Source organism: Pipra filicauda, unplaced genomic scaffold, assembly GCF_003945595.2.
Source record: "Pipra filicauda isolate LSUMZ 115617 unplaced genomic scaffold, ASM394559v2 scaffold69_size3009148_pilon, whole genome shotgun sequence".
In the NCBI taxonomy this organism is placed as follows: domain Eukaryota; kingdom Metazoa; phylum Chordata; class Aves; order Passeriformes; family Pipridae; genus Pipra; species Pipra filicauda.
In genome coordinates, this window is record NW_024104864.1 from 1,780,788 (window position 1) to 1,805,259 (window position 24,472).

General features: G+C 36.2%; 1 protein-coding gene across 5 annotated transcripts in view; it reads right to left on the reverse strand.

Moving 5' to 3' along the window:
• The window catches only part of SPAG17 (sperm associated antigen 17), a 97,214-nt gene that overhangs the window by 38,748 nt on the left and 33,994 nt on the right, over positions 1-24,472 (reverse strand). For 4 of the 5 annotated variants that reach the window (XM_039388932.1, XM_039388931.1, XM_039388934.1 and 1 more), the window contains exons 8-22: positions 22,128-22,283; positions 21,419-21,500; positions 20,043-20,161; positions 19,010-19,147; positions 18,813-18,926; positions 17,251-17,401; positions 15,370-15,600; positions 13,322-13,410; positions 12,553-12,654; positions 10,895-11,049; positions 6,273-6,352; positions 4,531-4,613; positions 3,024-3,227; positions 1,789-1,900; positions 1,127-1,255 (exon numbers count right to left, since the gene is read on the reverse strand). In XM_039388932.1, the coding sequence (XP_039244866.1) occupies positions 1,127-1,255; positions 1,789-1,900; positions 3,024-3,227; positions 4,531-4,613; positions 6,273-6,352; positions 10,895-11,049; positions 12,553-12,654; positions 13,322-13,410; positions 15,370-15,600; positions 17,251-17,401; positions 18,813-18,926; positions 19,010-19,147; positions 20,043-20,161; positions 21,419-21,500; positions 22,128-22,283 (1,945 nt within the window). The remainder of the gene's footprint in view (positions 1-1,126; positions 1,256-1,788; positions 1,901-3,023; positions 3,228-4,530; positions 4,614-6,272; positions 6,353-10,894; positions 11,050-12,552; positions 12,655-13,321; positions 13,411-15,369; positions 15,601-17,250; positions 17,402-18,812; positions 18,927-19,009; positions 19,148-20,042; positions 20,162-21,418; positions 21,501-22,127; positions 22,284-24,472) is intronic. The other variant, XM_039388933.1, reaches the window with a different exon arrangement.

The following is a 24,472-nucleotide window of genomic DNA, read 5'->3' on the forward strand; positions in this document are numbered from 1 at the left end:
ATCCCATCAACATGGCAAACATCCTGAGACCTTGTCTGCTCCTATTTGTTGTCTGTCATTGCAATGCTCATTGGTGAACACCGCCTGCAGATGCAGTTTTGGCATTTTGACTGTTTTGAAAGCTTACGTTGTACTATCCAGACACTGCCAAGTATCAGACTGCACTGATTCTTCTCTTCCTCACTGCCTTCCTATAAGGTGCTCCTGTTTACACGAGGAAAGCCTCTCTCACTCATGACAAGTGAATACAGCTTGCCTCAGTTACTTGCAGAGTGGTGATCACCGATACCCTTTGTCAGACCCCAGAATGATACAGGTCAACTTTCAGAAGGGCAGGCAAAAAGCACCTCATCTGTGGAACGGATGCAAATTTTCTATTCGGACAACCTACTGCTACATTGCTGGTGGCAGCTGAAGCCAAGGGGAGGAGCAAGAGCAGGATGCTTTCTGACACTGATGAAGATTAGAAGAGGTAATATGCCTACGAAAAGTTATATTTTTCTACTACTCTTCAGTTGGGTGACAGCAATTCCATAATGCTTTTGGCAAACATACACACAAATTGTTACAGACTGGCTTCCTTCTTGGAGCTCTCACCTGGGTTCAGAAAGGATTTGGATTCAATGCTTTCTGAGTGTTAGCAATATGTCAACCAATAGCGGAAGCTACTGGACTGCAGAAAGATCTGTTTTCACAGCAAGGTCTTGAGGAGGCCCTAATGTCATGGTCATCTGACCCACAAAAGGAAGTCCTGTTCAAAAGGGGACCTTTTTAGGGCAGACATTTACTTTGGTCACAATGAACAGGATTCAGTTTGCCTTCCCAGGCCTAAGATCTGAATGAGTCCTCCACTAAAGAAGAAAATTATTTTCTTAAAGAATGGTGACTCTTCATTGATTTCCTTGCTTTGGAGAAGAAACTAGTTTGCACACTTGCTTGACCTTCACTGTGCTTCTACATCTTGCTAAAGTCTCTCTATACAGTACTTAAGTCAGTCAACTGGATTTTTATGGAACGCTGATTTTTCTTACTTTCTGCCATTTTCTGTTAGTTGATAATTTTTGTATCAAATTACTAAATATGTCAAACTAGTAATTTTTTATATCGGTGATGTCAATTCACTGACCTGATCTAATTTTCTCTTCTTCATTAATTTCTTGCACTTCAGCTTCTTCCAAGTTTTTCTTAGGATCTGTGATATGAATGAAGAAATTGTGGTTGTCTTTTATCACTTTCACCTTTACCAAAGTTAGACCTGTAAAGCAATGGAATACTATTATTGGTCCCATCAGGCCTCAGAACTTACCTGCACCCAAATAAACCCTCTAGCTGCAACTTTAAAGAACACCAAAAAAGAAAATTGCTCAGAACTGGACCAAATCACTTAGTAGAAGACCAAGATGACAAAAATTAAGGTTTTCTCAGTTTAGACTAAATATTACAAAAATCCTGACAATTAGATCTTAGAGGCTTCAGAAGAATCTGTTTTTTAGATTTATTGCATTTGACTAGAAAAATAATTGGAACATTCCTGAATTATCATGCCTTGGTTGCCATTGAACAGATAAATATGAACTGATTTTTCTCCATTTCTACTCTTCTGGAATTTTATCTATCAACTGCTAACCTACTACAGGAAAATATAAAGATTAATAGTGATAGACGTTAATATGGAATTTCTTTAACTGAATTTCTACTACTGAGACATGAAAAAGCATTTATGGATTAAGAAACTATGCCATCAGTTAGCACTGAGTCAAAGCAAAGCATGAAGAATTAAAGAATCACCTTTTACAAACTCTATCTTCTCTACTTGAATCTGTCCTCCGTCGGATGGGAAGAGATATTGATTGGTTCCTGATATCTGAATTACATCCTCCCCTGTATTGTAGCCATGAAACTGGAAAAACAAGTTTTAGATTATCTATAAATGAGAAAAGAAAGGCAGAACCCATGAAAGAGGTAAATGCAGGACAGATCATCAGGATCACACTTTTCTGCTCAACATTTTTTGCTTAGATGTTTAACTAATGTAATATCAACTTTAGCAAATACCTAGCATGCTATTCTCATATCCCAAAAATTTCTCAGTTATTAATGGAAGTAACTTGTTACACGTGAGAGCAGAATCTGATCCTTCAGTATCATGGAGCCATCACGAAAACTGAAGAGTAGCAAGTAGACTGGTGGATTAACATAGTGTGAGAGAAAGAATAATTCCAATCAAGCACAAAGAGATAAAGTACAGTGGCATGGGATCACATGAAGGGCAGGTAATGATTCAGCTTTCTACCCTCTAGATTTTGAAATTCAGACACTGTAAACCTAATTAGATTACTATGCCTTCCAAAGTGCCACAAGTCAGCAAAAATTATGTGAGTGTACTCAAATAAGTTCAGATAGCAATGTCATCTGAGTTCAAAGTCTGTGCTTAAGCAAATTTAAGACTAAAATATATCAATCTATGCAAGTTTTGGATGCAAGACTTAGACTATGCAAATATGAGGTGGTGTAAACTGCCTTAAAACTGTTTGGACAAAACTACTTATGAGTTCCCTCTGTTAGTGTAACAGATAGATTAGCTTGTATTATGGCACTTTAAGAATATGAATTTTGAAAGATGAAATAGAAGAAACAGTGAACTCCTTTTACTTAATCTCCAATGTGGACAGTCAAAATTTCAAGTAGGTCTAGCAGTCCCCTAATATAGGAGATAGGACAAGTCCTTATGCTCCCCTTCTCTGTTCCCACAAACCCCTCATTTGTAGGCAAGACTGATCCTATAAACATATTTTCCATGGGCACAAAAACACAATCAACTTATGTTTGTATTCATGTCATATACATAAAAAAAAGGGTAAATAATCTTAAATATCAAAAACAATGAAGTGAAACAAAACACAGATAGGCTTAATTTGCCCTGAACTTGAATTTCACAATAGATAATAGCTTTGCTGTAATATTGACTGTCTATACAAATAGTTAGCACTTTTCTAATGTGGTGCAATAATACAAGTCCTTACCTTATAAACTTTCTCAGAACATGGTTCTGGAATGCTGTGATCCTCCTGAAGTTCAGAGGCTTTTGTTGGCTCATTTTCAGACTTCTCTTTGGAATCTTTACACTCTCCATCTATTATCTCCTGTCCTTTCTTTTTACTTCCCAAATTTTCTGTCTTTCCTTTTGTTTCTTCCTCTCGTAAGCGGTCCTGCTCCTTCTTCCAAGCCTACATTCAATGTTAGCAATTAAGAAGAACTGTGGTTCTCTCTGATATGTGCATGCTGGAAAGAGTACAAGCAAACAACCTCAAAGGAAACAATGTTCTAAGTCACTCTAAGACATGTTTTCCAAACGTGTCTAAAGTTTTACAACATTATGCACTATATTTTGCACAAAATCACTGACTCATTCAACTGACAAGAGCAGTCATTGTTGACTACAGGAGATGAATCACATGATTATTTGTATCTTACACAATTAGCCATAAAAGGATGACTTTGTTGTACACTTGTCCACAATGTTTATCACCAAATCACAATGCATCACTGGTATTAGTTTATTCCCAAAATGCAACTGTGAGATAAAATGATTTTATTCTTTTACAGAAAGAAGAATGAGGTATGCATGCCAAAATTATCAACTTGTATTAGGAAGACATCTGAGATTTTCTGGACTATTTTGGGCTTTGTAGCACTTTATAGTCTAAGCATACCAAAGCACAAGCATTTCTGTGGAAGAAATGGCAAGCATTCAGAGTTACAAGTTAGGGATTAGCCTAATTTGAGCGATGCCAGTTCAAGTTGAGTAGCCAGGAATTGGTTAATGCCATTTCATATCTACATTCCAGTACTTTAAGTGGACAACATTATACACTGTAAAAAAGATGAGACATGACATGCTATAGCTATGAGGAGTCAAAAAAAAGAGGGACTACAACATCAATAAATCTAGATTTGTGCAGATTAATGGATAATGCCAGTGCTAAGCCTTAAAAAAAATGTGTGCTTAACTCCTACACCAACCAGAAACTTACTGTGTAAACCTGGGCAAGTCAATTAATCTGTAGTGCATGGTCATGAACTACATCCATAACATGGGATTCTCTGTCATAAGGGAATTCTGAGGTACTGTATTTACATTCCCTAATTTCAAAGAGCTGTAGACAGTGAAAGATGGAGTGGGGCACACACATACTTTCATGAATCTGGATTTATCTTTTCATATCTTTCCAATCTGAAAACTTAAAGAATAGTAGGATATTATTAATAACTCTTATTTCCAGTATTGCAATTATGAATTGCTTTTGGAATGTCTAGTCTAACTCCAAGCAGTCTTCCCTTAAGAAAATAACATAACTCACAATGAATAAGGAATAAATTAAAGAAAATAACATATACAAAAAATAGCCAAGAGCAGAAAAACTAAGAGAACTCAGTCAACCCTGAAACCTTTGTAAGAACAAAGGCTTACCTTCATAAGAAAGCAGTGCTTTTTAGTCCATTTCGGAAACATATATATTTTTGCCTCACCTTTAAAGAATCTTCTCTGATAATGGGACTTTCTCCATTGTTGGATTGAGATTCTCTTATGCTCTCAGGTCCTGATGTTTTGCCTTTGAGAAATGAAAGGGAAAATAAGTGAGGTTATAAATATATGAAAATGCAATAATTTTTAAAAATGGGAAAATAAAAATAAAAGATGTGCAAGTAAATAAAAAATGCAGATTTTGAAATACTAAAAGTATACAAGTTAAAGAAAATGTTAAATATTTTTAGAAGTAAAACAGAAAGTCTGTTTAGGTAAGAAGAAACTTACCTGACAACTAATATTACTTGATTGTCACAATTGAGGACCAAATATGCTAAACAGTATATTAACATATTTAAAGACTGACTCTCTGCTTCTTGCTGTTGAAGGCTTTGCTCTCGTAACAAGTTTGCATGTTTATTTTTTAACTGAGCCAGAACAAGTTCAATACCAGAGTCATAGATATTATGACCTTTTAAGACAAAAAAGTGAATAAATGCTGTCTGAACCTTCAAACTTTCACTAAAGAAAAAAACATATCCCTTGTTTACTATTATGGCTTTATAGCATCTATTACTTATGAAAAGGGTATCTTCTACGAGTGTAGTTTTATAGTATGCTTGGATACCCAATATTTACCTTTTAGAAAAGATAAAGTCCCCTATCAGAAACTTACTTTGTATTATAAAGTAGAAATTGCAGTGTGGGTTACAGCAGCGTCAGTGAAACTGAAAACACCCAAAGACACTGTTGCCCATCGCATGTTCCAGCTAGAGGTGATTATTTTCTTTCAGCAAGTGAGCTACCCTATGAATTATATCTGTCATGAGGCACCATATGGGCAAGATTCAATCTAGGTCCTGTGACAGCTAGATACCTACAAATTATGATATAGAAGTCATAACTGTCCTTTTAGTTTCCAAACTATAATCAGAGGTGTTAATTGGGTTGAGGAGTAACGTTTCTATTTTTGTAAATGCTAACTGCTAGTACTGGAAGGCTTCAAAGTGCACTCTCAAAAAAGGTAAACAAAGCAAAGGTGAAACATCAATAAATAACTGTTAATATAATTTAGATACACAAATGAACAAATTTGACAAAAGTTCTTTTTTCTTAATAGGGGTTTTCAGATTTTGCTGTCTGCTGAACAGTTACTGTATGAACTGCTTACAATTCTCACTACCCAAAATGTTGCCTGTAATTCAAGTTTGCTCTGCAGGTCTAGGCAATTCCAGTTTTAGCTCTTAGCCCACAGCTTCTGACTTCCAGCTTTTATCCTGCCCTTTAAAAAAGAATTTTCCTGAACCATGTTGCCAGCTTTAACTACTGCTCATCTCTTCATGTGTTCAGTGATCTCAACAAAGATTCATATTTGTATGTAATCTTTAAAGTAATTTCATTAGATAAGCACAACTATTGTAAATGTAAATTGATACCAGAGGTGTCAGTTTTCAGAACAGAGAATGATGCAGACCATACAAATACATGCATTTAATTAATTCCAAAACATATTTATGCCTTTATAGATGTCAAAACAAGGTCATCCTAGGAAAAAATATACGCAGTTCTGCTCTGAATAGATTTGGGCCTCAGCACTTAAAGTGAAAAATTAATTTTCTAGAATAAAAAGATACCCACTTTTGGCTTTCTTAGTAAAGCCAGTTTTTTTTGACAGCACACGCAGACAGTTCAAAAGGGCCTTCTACCATGGCTTTTTCCAAATTAAAAGACTCTGTTTCCTTACCCATCTTCTCTTCTTGGTATTTAGCTTCTTCCTCTCTCACCCAGTCCTCAATTGAGTTAGCCACCAGCTCGAGATAATTCCTGAAAAGCAGAATATCCCTCTATTTAACATAATACAGCTTTTGCTAATATGATTTCAGGTCAAACAAGACCACTTGGCTTCTCAGTTTCTTATACAAGTAAGAGAGAAGGCTCTCTCTCTTTGAGAGAAGGCTGGTGTTTGACAGGGTTTCTCTCTGTTTTTACAGGAACTGGTACTTTTGCGCCTGGTCGGTATTTGCTTAATATCTGTTATATTTGGAATTTTGGTTATCCTTTCTGCAAAGAGATATTAGAAACTTGTCTTCCAAAGAATACCTGCTCCTAAAGAAAAATCCAGGAAATCACAAAACATAAAGACAGTCAGTTTCAGAAAGGATCAGACTCATTCTCCTCACTGTTTTGCCACCAGAATAATTTATTTTCTTAGTTGCTCTTGATTAATATTATCTTTTAGAATACACTTCATTTGTTTGTTCAGAAATTGAGGTGTTATTGTACTTAATTCCTAGCTCTTCTTTATGGTGTGACAAGACGGGTGTTTGGAAATTGTCATCCAAATCCAGATTAGAGAATCGGTGCACCATGACCTGGCATAAATGAAGAATATTCACAATTAACAATTAAGTTGAAGTGAGAACTGAATGATCCAGAGTTTGCAGTTGGTATCTGCAGTTACATTGTCTCATTTTCCAAAGGTGTCTGAAATGACTGCTAAATTAGTTCATTGTGAAAAACTGCTTTCAAGGCAGGAGGAAGCCTGGAAGTCTTATATGCAGTTGCCACTCAACCCCTCATTTGGAGGGTTACCATAATTCTTTAAAGTAAAATTCTTCATATGTGCAAAATTAAAATGGGGATTTTGAAGAATGTATCCCATTCAGTTGTTGTGTCTTCGTGATACTTTGCATTTATAAGTCTGAGATTATTCAATTGTATTCAAAAGGTCTATATGGAGTACAGGTTTTGGTTATGAATATGCAGGCAACACAATCAATCTGTGACCTCGTGACCATTTCAAAGTTCTTGTTACATCATTACATTGTATGTACAAGAGAATTAATATGTAGGTCATGTACACAGACTGGAGATGTATACAGTTCATGTACAGCTTCAAGATACACAAGTCTCTCCCAGCTTCTGCAGTGTAGGTGGAGACTGCTTTGGGAAACTTGCATGGAGAAACTGTTGATCATATATATCATACTCAGTTGGGACAAGGTTACTCTGCTTGTATCTGAAGAAAAATGTACAAGCCATAAAAACCCATAGTGTTGAAAACAAAAGGCAAAACTAGTCTGGAACATAGTGTTGCCAGTACTGGAATAACTGGAAGATGAATATATGTTATAAATAAAAAGAGATTATTCGCGTGGAAAATATTTTAGGGCAATGAAACAGTCATTCAAAGTCTAAAATACACATTCTATTAATATGTATTCTGATGCCCCTACTGCCAATGTCTGACTCAGAACCATTTCTCAGAAAGGATTATTCTTTTCCAGTAACTTGCATAATGTGTTTACTATGAAAGAGTAAATAAATGCCATTAACTCTGTGCAAAAATTAGTTTTGATAATGTCTGAATTCACTTGGCTTCCTGACAAAGTGGCCACTTATCCTAACCAGAGTTAAAATGTTTTATATACACACATCACTGCAGATGCACGTATCCACGCCTTTGCATTCCCTTAGTCAGTAGCATCCATTGAATTTCATATGCAGCCTCCTGCTGCCTACCCTTTAAAAGGTATAATTTCTGAATTTTTGGATGTTCTACATGAACCACAGGACCTGATATCCATAGAGAAGGAAGGTAACTGGGGTCTCCAGGAGCAAAAGCTGCTGCAACGTGAGAAATTTAATTTCCCCCTTGTATGAGAATTTCCTGTAACAGAACTCACTGTAATCAAAATGAAATTATTCTGTGATTCTGTAACCAACTGATTAGCAGGTAACAGAAGTATATTCCAGATAGCAACTATGAAATGACCCTACAAAGTTGGTCTGTGGTCTATAAGATGTCACAATAAAGAAGCAACAAGTAAACAGATAGAGAACTCCTATCAGAGAGATTGTCAAGCACAGCATCTGTTATGCATTTGTAACTCTCCTGTGGTAACATTGTGACTCTTAAATAAATTAGAATGATAGTAATTTTAATAAATTAAAACCCAATAAATTGATAGTAAACTCACCAGGAGTCAGTTATTTCATACAAAGGTAAAAGCCAGTAACCACTTAATTAATGAGTGGGATTTGTGCCAGTTTCTGGCAACTCAGCAGGATCTGGAAGCTAATTGCAGGCAACAGCTTGAAGCACTCCAGGTATTTAAAGACTGTCTTCCACAGAAGTGTTATGTTGCCTGGAAACATACACTAGCAATTATTTATGATACTTTGTCTGGAAATCTAAAATTACCTTTAGCAAAAAGGCTGAATAAGTCCTGAAAATGTGCCGGTTATTTTGCAGAGAATTGGTAGGTATTGATGCCACATAACAGAACTGAAAGAGGGCCTACAGCTCCTCAAAGATTCTAAGTAGCTTACACAGCAGTGGTGTTGAATACTTCTATGAAACAAAAGCAAAGCCAAACCTTCTTGCAGCTTTCATATCAGTTTCTTTAGGAACTCCTTGCTGCTTTGAAACAGAACCTGATGAATTGTCACTGGACAAAGATGTTTCTGCCCTAAGTAGAAACAATCTTTAATGTCTAAGCCGTGTTTCCAGTGGATGTGGAAGAGTAAGAAGAAGGAAACATACAGCTACTGTATTATAATGTATCTACCAGAGAACATGCTTCATTCCTTCTTTGGGTGCAAAATTAGCAACTTTTTTTTTGCATGTATCAAGAGCTCCTTGCATTTCTTAGTTGGCCTTGAACTATTTCAACGTCCTGTCAAAGGGGACCAGCCAATCTGCTCTACAACCCTACAAATGAACAGTTTTTGTTTCAGGGAGAAATGCTTCCAGAGGAGGTCTGGTACATCCCTACCTGCTTCTACAGACAACACAACAACAATATGCTGTTGGGATGAGGAATTATTCAGTGTATGCAAACACCAAGTGACATGTTCGATGTACTAGGGTATGTGACCTGGTCTCTGGTGTTTGTTCCAAAAGTCTATGGGTCTCCTATGGGTCTCATGTCATATGTGTCAGCCCTGTCCAGACAACTCAAATATACCAGGCAGCTAAACTGGCACCAGCTGTTTATATTTAAGAAACTTGAATTAGGCATTTTAAAGTCCAGTGCCACACAAATAAGAGTAAGAATAGCTGCCAGAATAAAAAGCTCTGGGCTTCAACAGATTTCTGTGAAACAGACTTTAAGACAACTTGACTCTCTGCTTGGGTCTATCTGAATGCAATACCCAGCTTCACTTGAACACACCATCTTTCACTTATCTTTTGGGTATAGTGTTACTTAAATGCAAAAAAACTGACCAGACATTTAGTGGATCTGCCCAACAAACACAAAACAGCCAGCATTTTCTCCAAGGAACTTTGATTTCTGCTGGTAAATCTCTTTTGGCTCTGGTCGCAATCACTGCTAATCACAACAGCCCCTTTTCATGGCAAATAATTTAAGCTAGGAAAGCTGAGATGGACTCACATAGAGCTCCTTGACTGAGAGCAAAGATACAAAATACAATACAAAATATGTCTTCAGGAAGGCACATTTTGCCTATTTAGCATTCAATCCTGTTCAAATACATAGGTCCCAACAAAAGTTTCCATTAAAAAAATCCCACATTCTGATAAATTAGGCACTGCACTTAGAAAGGGATGCCTGCAAACAAATAGGGGGTAGGTGTTTTCTACTGGATAATTTGCTTGAAATTCTATTTGATAAATCTAATTAATCCATAGAGCACCAGAGTGACATAATTAAAGACAGCTCAGCTGTCTCTCTATGGCATTTAACGTCTTTACATATCAGTACATGGACACTTTTTCTATTTTCAGTCAATTATTTCGAATAGCAGTTGGATCTACACCATCATTTATACCACTTCTTCAATGCAAAAATGTATTCCAAAACAAATAGGTCCACTGACAAAAGCTCTAATAGTGGACACACTAACCATTTGCACGCCTATAACTGGTGCGCAGACAGTGACAAGGAATTAAGAAGAATGTGGTATTCTGTGAAAAAAAAAGTTCTAATATCAATAAAGGACTTCTAGTTTTCCCCCAAAATTTTCCCACTTACAATCACTGAGTTTATGCATACATAGTTGAAAAACCTAGTAAGTGTATACCTAGAATTTTCTTTTTAACATCCCTTACCTGAAGTATAATTTTCTTGATGTGGTATCCCAAACATGACTTTGTGTGTATGTGTGCATTATTTATATTTTTGTAGTATGTGATAAGGAGCAACCTACTGCATTGTTCTTACTCAAAAAAGCTCAAGAGAATTCTTTTAACACAGTACTGTTTTCAAGCTGCATGACTTGCTTTTCATAAATGTGTTACATAGCAATGTCTTTTAATTTCAAAGCTTTGCCCCAAGCATATCCATGAAGGCTTTTATTGAAAACGACTGTGAATGAGACATGAAATATAAAATCAATTACCTGAATCCAACATTAGAGTGCAATGCAATATCCCAAGTCTCTTGGCACAGACGATATTGATTCATAGGATTGTGAAAAACCATTAACAAAGAGTTATCTTGGTTATGATAAAAGGTATCAATACATCTATATTCTTGAGATGCTGTATGAAGAACCTGAAAAGGAAAGAAATAAAGGTATACCCTCCCTGCAGACAGCAGTATATGTACAAAGGCTACACAACACAGCTTTTAATAAAAGGTGCTATAGAACTTAACTCTCCTACAAGGTGTACTCAAAGCATTTGGATTCCAGCAACCTGAATTGTTCAGGCAGGTGGAAATTGAAACTCCATTCCTATTTATGTTGAGATGAGACAGTCTCTATGCTCCACCTTCTGAGACTGACCATGAATAAAAAAGTTCAGCTACATAAAAAACAAATAAATTAAAATATTGAATAAATACTTAAGCAAGTTTAAATAATAAAATATTTAAATAAATAGTAAATAAAAGCAGAACTATCATATACCAGGTAAAAAGAAAACAAGTTTACTTTTTTTATTATCTCAGTTGAGTCTACTTGGTATTCAATTTGCTATAACTATGACCCACACATCTCTGAGATTTACTGTCTTCTACATTATTCCACTGTGTTCTGTAGTGGGCCCATCATTTTCAATATCTACATTGTCTGCAGGCTGAAACTGTGACTTTTTAGTCATAGCTAGAAGAAAGCCTTCTTTTAAGTAAACTATTATTTTTCAAAACTATGCAGCTGAAGATTCTAAAAGGATCTGTTCCATGATCTTTCCAGGTACAGAAGGGAGGCTGACAAGTCAGTAGTTCCCAGGGTCCTCCTTTCTACCCTTTTTAAAGATGGGTACAATGTTAAACCTTTTTCCAGTCACCTGAGACTTTCTGACAGTTCAGGTAGCATTAGCTATTTACATTGCATAATTTCTTTGGCACTGAAATGTATGACCAGTATTTGCAATTGTGACACTAAAGTGGTGCTCAAAAGTCCAAGCAGAATTTCCTTCACCCACGTACAGCATGTGTCAGGGTCAAAATAGAATTGCAGTATAGGAAGCTCAAGGCATTACAAGGAACTAATAATCCACTCTTCCCAAGAGGATGCCTACCAACTTAAGCCAACTACACTTGAACTCATCTTTCACATTTGTCATTCTGCATTTCTGCAAGGTAAGTTTTAGTTTTTAGCTAGCAGGACTTCTATAAATGACGCTTTTAGCCCTGAAAGGGTGAAGTAACGTAACAACAAAATTTTCTATTTGCCTAGAAAACATATACTGCAGAGGTATTTGCACAGTATGCTTTCACATACACTAATGAGCCCCATAACTGCCAGAGAGGATCACCCCTAAGGGCAAGGTCATTTTATCTCCATCATTTGTCTCCATCATTATCTCCATCATGTTTAGCTAAGAGACTTGCAATGAAACAGGACAGCTCTAGTTCAGCCAAACCAGGAAATAAAAACCCATTACAGACTAAATTCCACATAAAGAGTTAAAAGCAGCTAAAGAACAATGGGTTTTGGTAAAAATGAAAAAGAGATAGAACTAAATCAATTATCAAGCAAGAAAATACCCTGAACTCTGCCACTACTTCTTTGTATAGGTGACTGTATGTATAAGATTGTCAGTTCACAGATACCTGAAGAAGAACATGTGGTTGAAAATGCTCCTCAAAATTCCAGTCTGTCAAGCAACGCTGCTGTATCTTTTTTATTTCTTCTAAGTAATTTTCCAGACTCACCTCAAAATACACCAAACCAAATTAATGTATATCAACATTTCAGTGTCAGTTGTATTAAATTAACTCTAATCTTGTTGGCTTAATAGACAGTATCACATGTTGCATCACAGTTAATTGCATAATGCTGCTTATGTGCAGACCAGTATGGCACTATTTAATAAAAAATACAATTACTCCCAAGGGTTTTTAGTCTTGGATTTTTTTATGGCAAACATAATCCAAATACTTTTATTATTAGCTTATATGTTTCTGAGTTCTGTAAGCAATTATAAGTATTTAAACATGTCCTGTGATGTCATTTTAAAATTGCTATGTTTATGCAGGGATATATGGCAGACAGGTGATTCTGAAGACGCCAAACTACACAGTTTACTAGTCTGACACAGTTTGACATTTTCTTTTAAATTTTCATGTTTGTATTTGACCCCTGGTATTCAGTGAGACCAGCACAGAATTATTATTAGCAGCTTCACTGATACCCATCACCTTGGAATTCAAAGAAAGTGCTTTCACAGTGCTTAAAAGTTATGGCACTATTTCCCAGACATCAGAACATTAACATTTGCATTCAGCATTGCAAAGAAATCCCTAGTAACATGTCCTGGCATTGAACAGTATGTTCTGTTGCCTCATGTAAAGCCTAGTTGACTCTATTCCCCACACTTGCCATATCAGAAACAGGAAGATCTAATTCTTTGTTCAAAAGAGGATCAGCCAGACCATCTCTTCCATCTTTGCCATTTATTTCTGTATGCCCTGGAAATTGAAAACAGAATTTTAAGAATTGTTTGAGAAATTTCAGCCCTAAACACTAAGGTCAGATTAATGCAATTCCTTTAGCCTTCCTGATGAAATTAACATAAAGTTGAAACTTCCTTTTATGACACTAGTCCTATAAATACATGATCAGCTCTGCTACCCTTCTTTCCTAAAAAAGCATGTTAAAATCCAGGGACAAGGAGTGCCAGATAGTTAAATAAAATTTAAAAAAAAAAGAAAAGTAAAAAGAAAAAGAACACTTTATAAAACCCACTCGAATAATCCTCTTTATCTAACCTATGCTGGCCTTGCATAGTCAAAACCATTAAAAACATTCTCAGAAGTATCCTTCTGATTCATACACAATAAACTATTTTTCTGAGTACTTTAAGAAGCAGTCCTTTGCACAGATGACATTGAAATAGAAGGTAAAATCAATTGTTTTGATATGTTCACACATTTTTGAAAAATATAAATTTTAAATTAATTTGGTGTGTAGAGTTTCATAAGCTACTGACTGAATATTAGTTCTCCTGATGATCTGACCAGTCATTCCATTGTTACAATGAGCATCTGATATGAACAGGATCACATGGGGACTTTAACTTCTATATTCTCTTAATTTTTTAAAAATAATTTCCTTTTAACAGAATTCTTTATGTCCTGAGTTAGGGAAGAGAAAATTCACATGTACAAGAAAATTACTCTTTCTGGGAGAAAATACACCATGAAGCACTTGTTCGTAAGTGCCTTATAACCAGCTCAGCTTCCAGACGTATATCTTTAGGCTCTGCTTCTCTTGGAAAATACATCTCTGTACTGACTGCCTTTAGAAGATGGAAGAGACCTGAAAGTAAATGTTTTATCTTCCTGGTATTTGCTTTTGTGCTGCAGAAGTGCTGAAATGTTGTTATGCTTGTAACTGCTATATTTACTATTGTGACTACTATAAAAGTAAAATAAACCAACACCCCAAAATGTTCCCAAAATTTAAAAGAGAGGCAGATACGCTGGATTCATTTTTGTCTGCTCCAACCTTCTAGGGAAAAGATCCCATCTAAGCTGGTTGTTTAGACATCTCTATTAGGAAAGGATGGACAACATCACAAAGTGCTGCATCCGGCTCTAGGGTTCTAAGCACAGGGATCTGTTGAAACTGGTCCAGAGGTGGACCAATGAAGGTGATTAGAGGGATGGAGAACCTCTCCTGTGAAGGCAGGCTTAGAAAGTTCAGCCTGGAGAAGAGAAGGCTCCGGGGAGACCTTATCGTGGCCTTGAGAGACTTTCTGGTAGGGCCTGTAGTAATGGGATAAGGAGTAATGGTTTTAAGGAAGGATAGATTCATAAGGAAGAATTTTTTTACAATGAGGATGGTGAAACACTGGGAAAGGTTACCCAGAAAGGTGGTAGATGCTCCACCCCTGGAAACACTGAAGGTCAGATTGGACTCTGAGCAACCTGATCTAGTAGAAAATGTCCCTGCTCATTGCACGGGGGTTGGAATAGATAACCTTTAGAGGTCCCTTCCAACCTAAATGATTATTCTACAATCTATGATTTTATAATCATGTACCTAAAGGTATAGTTGCTTAAATTTCTACTTTTCTTGCATCACCCCAAAAATAATCACTTGTTTTTAATGTTGCTTCTTGGTCAACACTTCTCCTTTAACCAGGCCAACAACTTTTCATTATGTTAGAAACTGAAGGAGAAAATGTAGAACTTCAGAAAATTCACCCTGTATTGTCTACAATTGTTAATGTTGTAGTACAAAATAGCTTTTGTCCTTATTCTAGTATTCCTACAGAGTTACTCAATGTAAAGACCATACAATACTTGAAAATTTTGTGATTTGTACGAGGAAGAAAAAATCACATCCCTGCAATAGCAAATGATATGGTAAAACAAATAGTGGATTCAAATCTTCAGAAGTAATGTAAACAGAGAGCTTTTTACCGGAGCCTCTTGGAGATTTTCCATTAAGCTTCTTTTCCATAAGGAAGAGTTGCCTCAGCTGTCTTGCAAACATGTCTGGATTATCCCAAGGGATACAAGACACTTCAGAATTCCCTCCAACCATAGATCCAGAGCTCTCCAGGAAACCAGAGTCACTCAGCCAGGTCAGCTTCAGGCTTTCAAAAGTAAATACTCTAAAGGCTCTTTCTACTTCAGCCCAACTCAGAAGTTCTGAAAAAGAATTACAATCATTAACTGAAAACATCCTTACAGCTCAGCAGAAGATAAATAGAAGACTATTTAAGTGTATTGTTCTTGGCAACTTTGCAAAAGACAACACCAATTTCCTTAATGGTATTGGATCAACTTATGTGGGCTACATTTTACACTGCATTCAAAGTTGAATGCTTCCAAATTGCAAAATGATATGCCTAAATATTAATCCATCTTAAATGAAGTGGTTCCTACATTTGAATACCTTCTGGCTCATTAAGTTTATATAAATGATGTTGATTTTAAAACACTGAGTAGACATTATCAAACCAGTTAACAGCTAGTTATTTTCAGTTCATGAAACTTTTTTATTTTCTGTAGCTTCTCAGACAAGTATCAAACGTTTTTTTCTCTTCAGACAAAATTTTACACATAATTTACACAGAAGTATGCCAGGTGCAAAGGCAATAATAAAGCCTATGTATGGTTGTATGCATCAGTGTCTATATAACAGTGATAATCAAGCAAAGGACTGATTTTTAAGACAGGTAGTACAATACCCAAATCAAATATAGAGTGTCTTCAGTTTGAAATGTTTTCACTTCAGGGTAGTTAAGCACCCAAGCATGTCATACATCTCGAAAATGTTGGATATCGCATCATCCCTTCAAATCAATCAATCACCTTCTTGACACAAGCAAAGGCATTGCTAGCTAAGTTACCAGTTGGGAGAGTATGGCACCACAGTATAGTCCAGTAAAGACCATCAAATTTAAAACTCAGCTGGAATGCTACAGCAATACTGAATACCTTATACACCTTACTGTCCAAAATGAACATACCAACAACTAGAAACAACATAGCGAGTGTAAATTAATCCAACACACGGGACCTCAGGATGAAATAGCTGGGAAAGTACCTTCAAATCCTGTGCCTTACATGATGATATAAATATAACCACAGGGATTTGAATGTTTATACTTCTTAGTAGCCTAGAGAGGACTTTTGATACTACCTAAGGGTATTTATGTAGGCTTTGGGATTGTTTCCCAGTGTACTTTATGGCAGAAAGCACTCCAAGAAAAGGTAACTGCAGAAGTGATTATGGTTGAAGAAGTGCATGTATTCTTGGTTTGATACAGGTACTGTTATAAAGTAGTTTTATTATTAATACCAATACTTACACAGAATACATTCTGAAAGCCATTTATTGTTCAATAAAAATTGCCTCCCTAAGATATATGTGCTCCTCCTCCAAAAGGGTGTGGGTAAATAAATATACAATTTACATCAGCGTCTCTCAAAATGCATTACATATCCTAGGATCAAATTTGTGATTTTTACAGTTTTTTCTTCCTTAGAATTAGTAATTGTTTGTATGTTTGTGAATACAAATAAATAAAGGAGTTCTAACATACTTCTAGCTCTTACTCATGCAGTATTTAATACTCATATAGTCTTTCCCATTAACCATGAAATTGAGGTCTGAAATGAGGGTTAACTTGTGTATAGTAGGCTATAAGTATTTATAAGCAAGAATGTGAAAATGGGAAATTCTGCAAAGGTTTTTTGGCAGCTGAAAAAACTTGTCTCAAAATTCTTGCTATTTAATGGATCATCAACCAGAAGAAAGAAAAATGGCAGTTATATCAATGAAAATAATTTTACCACTGGTACAATAATGCATGAGCTCATGAACTCTGGCCAAGTGTTTAGGGTTATTTTTAGTTGAAGGAAGGGTGAAATGGGTAAGTTCTGTAAGAGGCAGTTTATTCATCATTTCACGCTCAATATTTTCCGGATTTAAGTTCTCCTGGGCCTGGAACAAAAATGAAAGTACCAGAGTTAAAGTAAACGTTCTCACTAGTGGATTTCTAAAAATTACATTTGAATAAAGAAGTCTTCTTATAGCAGAAGATACTAGCATGTGCTTAACTCAGTTGGATGTAAAATTAAATTTGAGCATGTGCTCATAGTGTGGTTTTGAATCATGGTGTCAGATATTTAGGCAGAAAAAAAAATTATCACATAAGAGAATGACTGACAGGATAATAACAGACATTTGTTAGAAGTTATTTGCCTGTGCTAGCTAGACTCAAAAATACAGAAATATGTACTGGTCTATTCAGAGTGGTAGCGGGTTCCTTCCATGTACCTTTCAGGTGGTCTGTGCTACTTTTCATAGTAATACAATCTGTAAACTCATTGATCAGTCTGTGATGGGGGGCATTTATCTTTTCAGACTTTCTGGTATCTTTCAGTTTCACCATTTTTAGTATTACACACTTATAGTACTTTTTCTTAGACTGCATATTCCAAATCCTTTTCCTCTATCTATTCCTCAAACAATGTGCTATATCCTGAATTTCTTCTTCAGCAAGTACATGAAATGCATCAAGCATATGCCTGCTAAGAGCATCTCTCTCAGAGATTACTCAGTCCTCCCTTCTGCTTGAATGCATCCACTGCGTCAAACTTGACTTGTTTCTGAATATTGTCTAATCAATTGTTGTTAAACATTCCATAGACAATTTGAAGTTCATGAAGCCAGGCAGACACATCTTAGCTGTGAAATCTAGAACTGTACTATCACTTGTATTACCTTCAGAGAATTTTCAAAGTTTAATGGTACAACTACACCTTGGCTTTGGAAAAAATTGATAAATTCACTGTATTTTTGGTTCAGAAAGTCTGGGAACTGTTACTTTGCAATAATCCCAAACCTTGCAGTCTCTGAACCTTTCTGCCTTTGTTAAAATTTGGCAATATCTTGGTTATACACTATGCTCCAACTATTCAGCCACCCTGAATATACTTCTTGTGTTCATTGACTCCATACATTTTCTTATGCTTCTCTACATTTTATTATTCAATCTAGTCTAACTGCTAAATCATCATGATCAAGTTAGAAACTAATTTTCCATAGTTTCATCGGTATTTGACTACAGTAAATCAACAGAGTTCTATAATATCTCCGATCTTTGCCAAAGGCTAAACATTCTTATTAATAATGCAAATAGATCACTGAAATCAATATGTTTGTTCTCTACATTTGTAAGGTGTCCTCATTGCTTCTTAAGTGAACTAAACATGTTGGTGTGTCCATCTCAGTAGAAAAAAATCTAGGCTATGCTGTTCTGTTTTGTAAAATGTTCCATCCCTTCTAGTGCATTGAGCATTCATTGCCTGTGGACCTGGGAAATGTTTCTATATGATAGGTAGAACGATACCTTCAGCAGGTGCAACCGCTGAGCCAGGGTATCATGGTAGTTAAATAAGAGAGGGTACTGGGGGGTGACAGTCTTTTCTTCACTGCACTTAGAAGAAAAGTAGTCATATAGATTCTGTTAGAAAAAAGAAAGAATTATTACATCCCAATAATGAGATTATTTGTCATTTTAGGAGATAAACAAAAGACAATACAAACCTTCTTTTCACTCAAAGAAAGCGAAAGAGAAGGAAGAACAGAGACTATATGATCTGCAATGGCACGACGAAACCCATCTGCCTGAGGCTCTTGTACCACCAGACTAGGTGGTGTAAGGTCTTCTTCACTCGCAATAACCTGGCAAACATAATATATGTTAACTTTCATTACAGTATTGACTGCTGCTTACCTTTATTAGAACTAGCAAGCAGATCCTGCTATAAGCTAAGCACAGGACCCTAAATTTTGTCAAGAAAGAAAACCAAAATTTTTTTCTACAAGTAGCAAAAATACAATTTCCTAAGTTAGTTCTTGCCCAAAACAAAGATTATGGAAAACAGAATTAAGTGTTTTCTCTTATTATTAATTTTTGGAAGGATGAGAAGAAAAATATTCCAACTTGAAATGTTAAGAATTCTGAATTAACACAGGTAATTAAAAATTGATTGTCTATTAGGTTGGACTTGACTTAGAGTATTCTTGCCTGAGTCTATTTACAGACTAAGTTACAAATACTAAAAAACTCCAAAATTGTTCAGAAATTTTACTCCTAAAAGAAGGAGAATTTCCAAATCATATTGTGGGTCTCTTCTAAATTATAGACTGTGCTTGAACTTAACAGAAGTCAGATCTGTCTAGCACTAAAATTGACATATGTCACTTCTATGTTAGGCTTGCCCTAAGACATTTGAATCAAGTAAAACAGCAGAAGTTCAATATCGATAACATTGTCGCAGGACATGAAAACTTGTTATTGATCTAGATAAGAAATTACACCTTTTACCTTATTTAATTGTATTTATAGTCTTCAAAAATTAATTATGGACTAACACTGTATATGCAGGGTAAGTGCACAACATGAAAGAAAATCAGACGGCACATTGGAGTTTTGATTGCTTCATATTGAACCTCCTTGCTCAGTGCTTCCACGCACAGTGTCATATTTCAGGTTGAAACAGAGGGATTTATTGATCTTTGACCAATTCATTAGATGAGGTCTAGGCCACAGAAATTAAACAGAGAACATTCCCACCTGTTCCAACATGCAGCTCAGCATTAAAGGTACAGAAAAGTATTCCTCGGGAATCTGACTCAGCAAGTCATTGTAAAACCTCATGTCCACGGAAGGAGACAAAAAAGAAGTTTCTTCAGCTGTTGCAATAAGAGATAAAACATTAAGATCTATTTATTCAGAAATGTCAACTTATATTCCAAGTTAGTTCTGCAAGTTTGCAGATGACACAAAATTGGGAGGAGCTGTTAACTCCCTCAAAGGCAGGGAGGCCCTGCAGAGAGACCTTGATAAAACTACAGGGCTGGGCAATCGCGAACACTATTTAACAAGTTTAAAAGGTTTAACAAGGGAAAGTGCCAGATTCTGCACCTGGGATGGGGTAACCCTGCACGTACATCCAAACTGGGGAACAAGATGCCAAAAAAGCAGCATTGCAGAAAGGGACCTGGGGGTCCTGGTCGATGGCAAGTTGAAGATGAGTCAGCAGTGCCCTGGCAGCCAGGAGGGCCAACCGTGTCCTGGGGGGCATGAGGCAAAGCATCAGCTGGTCAAGGGAGGGGATTGTCCCACTCTCCTCTGCACTGGTGCGGCCTCACCTCGAGTCCTGTGTGCAGTTTTGGGCACCACAATACAAAAAAGACATTAAGCTTTTAGAGAGCATCCAAAGGAGGGCAATGAAGGTGATGAAGGGCCTTGAGGGGAAGCCGTATGAGGAACGGCTGAGGGCACTTGGTCTGTTCAGCCTGGAGAAAAGGCGACTGAGGGGAGACCTCATTGCAGTTACAACTTCCTCATGAGGGGAAGAGGAGGAGCAGGCACTGATCTCTGCTCTGTGGTGACCAGTGACAGGACCTGAGTGAATGGCCTGAAGTTGTGTCAGGGGAGGTTTAGGTTGGATATTAGGAAAATGTTCTTCACCCAGAGGGTGGTTGGGCACGGGAACAGGCTCCCACAGGAAATGGTCACAGCACCAAGCCTGACAAGAGTTCAGGAAGTGTTTCGACAGTGCTTTCAGGCACATGGTGTGACTCTTGGGGCTGTCCTGTGCAGGGCCAGGGGTTTGACTCGAAGATCCTTTTGGGTCCCTTCCAACTCAGAATATTCCGTGATTCTATGAAACTTCAGACAATTTTTATTAAAAAGAGACTAACAATGTTCATTAATGTCGATAATTTAAATTTGACTGTGATCAGAAACACAGAAAATGGGATTTTCTAAAAAACTTGGTTACCATCACTGCAGTTTTCAGACTTACACAATGTATTCACTAAGAACCGATTCTCACAACATCTTCAGCTTACTGCACAAATAATTTCAAGGATTTGTGTTGTCAGCTGAATGAATGGTTCAACAAAGTGAACAACTACACGAGTGCTTTAATCCTTTAAACATACCCTGTGACAAAATTTCTGTTGGCAGAACTTCTTCTGCTTTCCCTTTTTTCTTTGGAGGGGTCATGTGTGATGCTGGTTCAACCTAAATAAACAAAAATATAGACACAAAAAAAAATCAGAAACAATACAACAAGTAAGGATTGCACAAATAGGTGGGAAAATTAATTTCATTCAGATTTGGTTACTCATGCTCGACTAGATGCTAAACTTTTAAATGGAACAAGACAGTAAGAATGTAGTTTTATGAATGTTTTAAATCAGTAGTACTGCTACAGATAGAGTAAATCCATTTCATCTCTGCTACTAGTACATGCCCTATATAAGCCACTTCTGCCCACTTAAGTTTTTCCTACCATGAACAAAATAAGGAAACTGATCTTGCATAGAACTAATAATCTGGGTTTTTTTGACAGTTCACAGATGTGCAACAAGACATAGTAGCTCTGTGCAGGCATATCGATCAGAGCTATTTAAGGAATTTTTACACTATACTGGTATGATCCTTCCAATTTTCCTTTTTCTATTTCCCCAATCTCAACTATTTTTTCTCCTTTTTTTTAGGTTTTAAATGCTGAAGACAAAAATCGAAATTTTATTCACAGAAAATTACTCAGAGCAATGGTCCAAGCTGAATTTTTGATTTAAAATTAAAAACAGGCAATTCTTGTCTATAAGCAGTTATTCTTTACAAGAAGAGAAGGATCCTTGCCTCAGTTACAGATTGTTGTGGTGATTTGCTCTCTGATAACGTAGGCACATTAATAAAGTTGGTGTTTTCCAAGTAGTTGCAATGCTGCCTTTTCCAGTCCAGGCAATCATACATCAAACGAGCAATGTGTTCAAACAGCACAGTACCAAATGCAAGCTACGAGAGAAAATACAACGGATGAAGTTTGCATATAAAAGTGTCATGTAATTTAGTGACATGAGTCATTAGCTCTTTAACCAGCAGCTCTACATCTGTTTATACATTTTTCAAAGGATTTTTTTCTTCCACTAACTCAGAATGCTTTGTAAAGTTATTCTAAAGCCTCCCCATTTTTATTTGCCTTAACACTGCCAAACTACAGTATGGACTGTATATTGCCTAACTGTTTTAGTTTTTATAAAGTCTAACTTGTCTTAACAGTAACTGTTCATGGTCTGCCATCTTGCATCTGCCATCTTTTTCACATGGGAAGGCAGACGAGAGGAAAATTAAAGTATTTGGTTTACACAATATGTGTCTGTTTTTACTAGTGATCAAGCTGCAGCATATTTGCAAGGCAACCCTGCCCTAGAAGGACAAAAAAAAAAAAACCCAAACAGGTAATCAATGTCATTTCGTAATATTTTTTATCTTTCTGTTGCTCTTTGAAAACAAAGAAAGCCTCAAGAAATGCACTCTGGAATCCATACTTGTGAGTGAAGCAATGTCAGCATACTGCCCAAATGTCCAAAGGGAGAGCACTGTATATGCAAAAGTCTGACAAGGAAAGAATCATGGTTCTTGAGGTCATGTACTGTGGTTTTCACCAAACCTTGGAAGGAATAAAAAGAATAATAGCAACTGCTATTTTAAATGTGAAATGTTTTTGTACAAATACCAAAACCTTATTGAAGACCACATGAAACACTCAAGTTTCAGCAGGTTTAATAGATGTATTCTTCCCCTGTACATCCTAGACATTATGGAAAGGATAAAATTATTACAATTTTTAGACAATTTCTGTCAACAGTCCTTTTCTGTTTCTAAGAGGTGGTTAACAACATTGGATCTCTCGATTTTAGTTTCCTAAAATAAAACATAGTAAAGAAGCACAGCTTACATAAGGCACTAAGTACAATAATGGATCTTTAAAAAGTACTAAGCATCTGCTTTCTTCAACTCCGTGCCTCTTTATGGCACTTGAAAACAAGCAGCTCAAATCACTGATCAGTTATGAAATACTTGTCTCAGTTTTCATAACATTTAAAGACCGGAGGAGATACTTGGGAAAGAAATTCTATTTCTAAAAGCAGAATTTTCATTAATATTCTTGCACCTTTGTTTTCCCAATTAAACACTCTTCTGAAGAAGGGGTTAGTATAAAATCTTTCCATTTATATATTACTTAAAAGATATCACTAGAGAACATAAAAAAATTCATTAAAATATTTGAGTGTTTTGAATCTGCAATCTTTTAAACAAAACAAGATTTTTTTCAAAGTCACAAGTAACAAAAGCTGATGCTACTCAATGGGAGACAAGCAAGGTTTAGTGCAATTTCAGTCCTGTGATTCAATTTGTTTGGTCCCTCCTCTTCTCAGGACAGACTCAGACGCTTGTCCAAAGTTTTCCAGGTCTAACCATTAGTGGCTCTTGAACAAAGAAAATATTTTTGAAAGTATTTTCCTTTCTAAAGATCTCAAATCTGAGAGTAGACCACTTGCTGTATGCAATACTCTATCATTTTTATATTAATGTCTAACAACTTGAGTTTTCCTTCTGTAGATCTTGGATTTCAGAGACACAGCAAGCTTAGACTCGGAGACTCTCCAGCAAGTCCACAAGAGCAGACTTATTCCATTCACCTATGATTTCAGAACTTATATACTCCCCACCCATTTTTTTTAAAGTTACACATTTTTCTACTTCTTCAGAGCTCATGAAATTATAACCACAATCTGTTGAAACACTTTGAGTGACAGATCATTTTTCCTTTAATTCAGCTAGAATATAGGTGCTTCCAGGATATTCATGAGTAGGCTGTAACATGTGATTATGGGGAAGATAAAAAACTTCTTTCCCAAAGGAGCCTTTGCACTTTTAAAATTATACAAAGAGTATAATGATAAGCAATATTATAAGTAGCAAGCCTATATGTTTCCACAATTAAAGTATGTTTAGTGAATGCCTTGGAAACTGTTTTAAAACTGTTCTGCTGTGGCCTACAATATCAAGAAATTCCAAATCAGGTACTTTTATTCAAAGGACTCCTTGTGAATAAATGCTGAATAATCTTGTTGGATATATAGGAAATAATTTCTGTTCAAGATTACAAATATACTAACTACGGTGGTTATGTTTCAGAG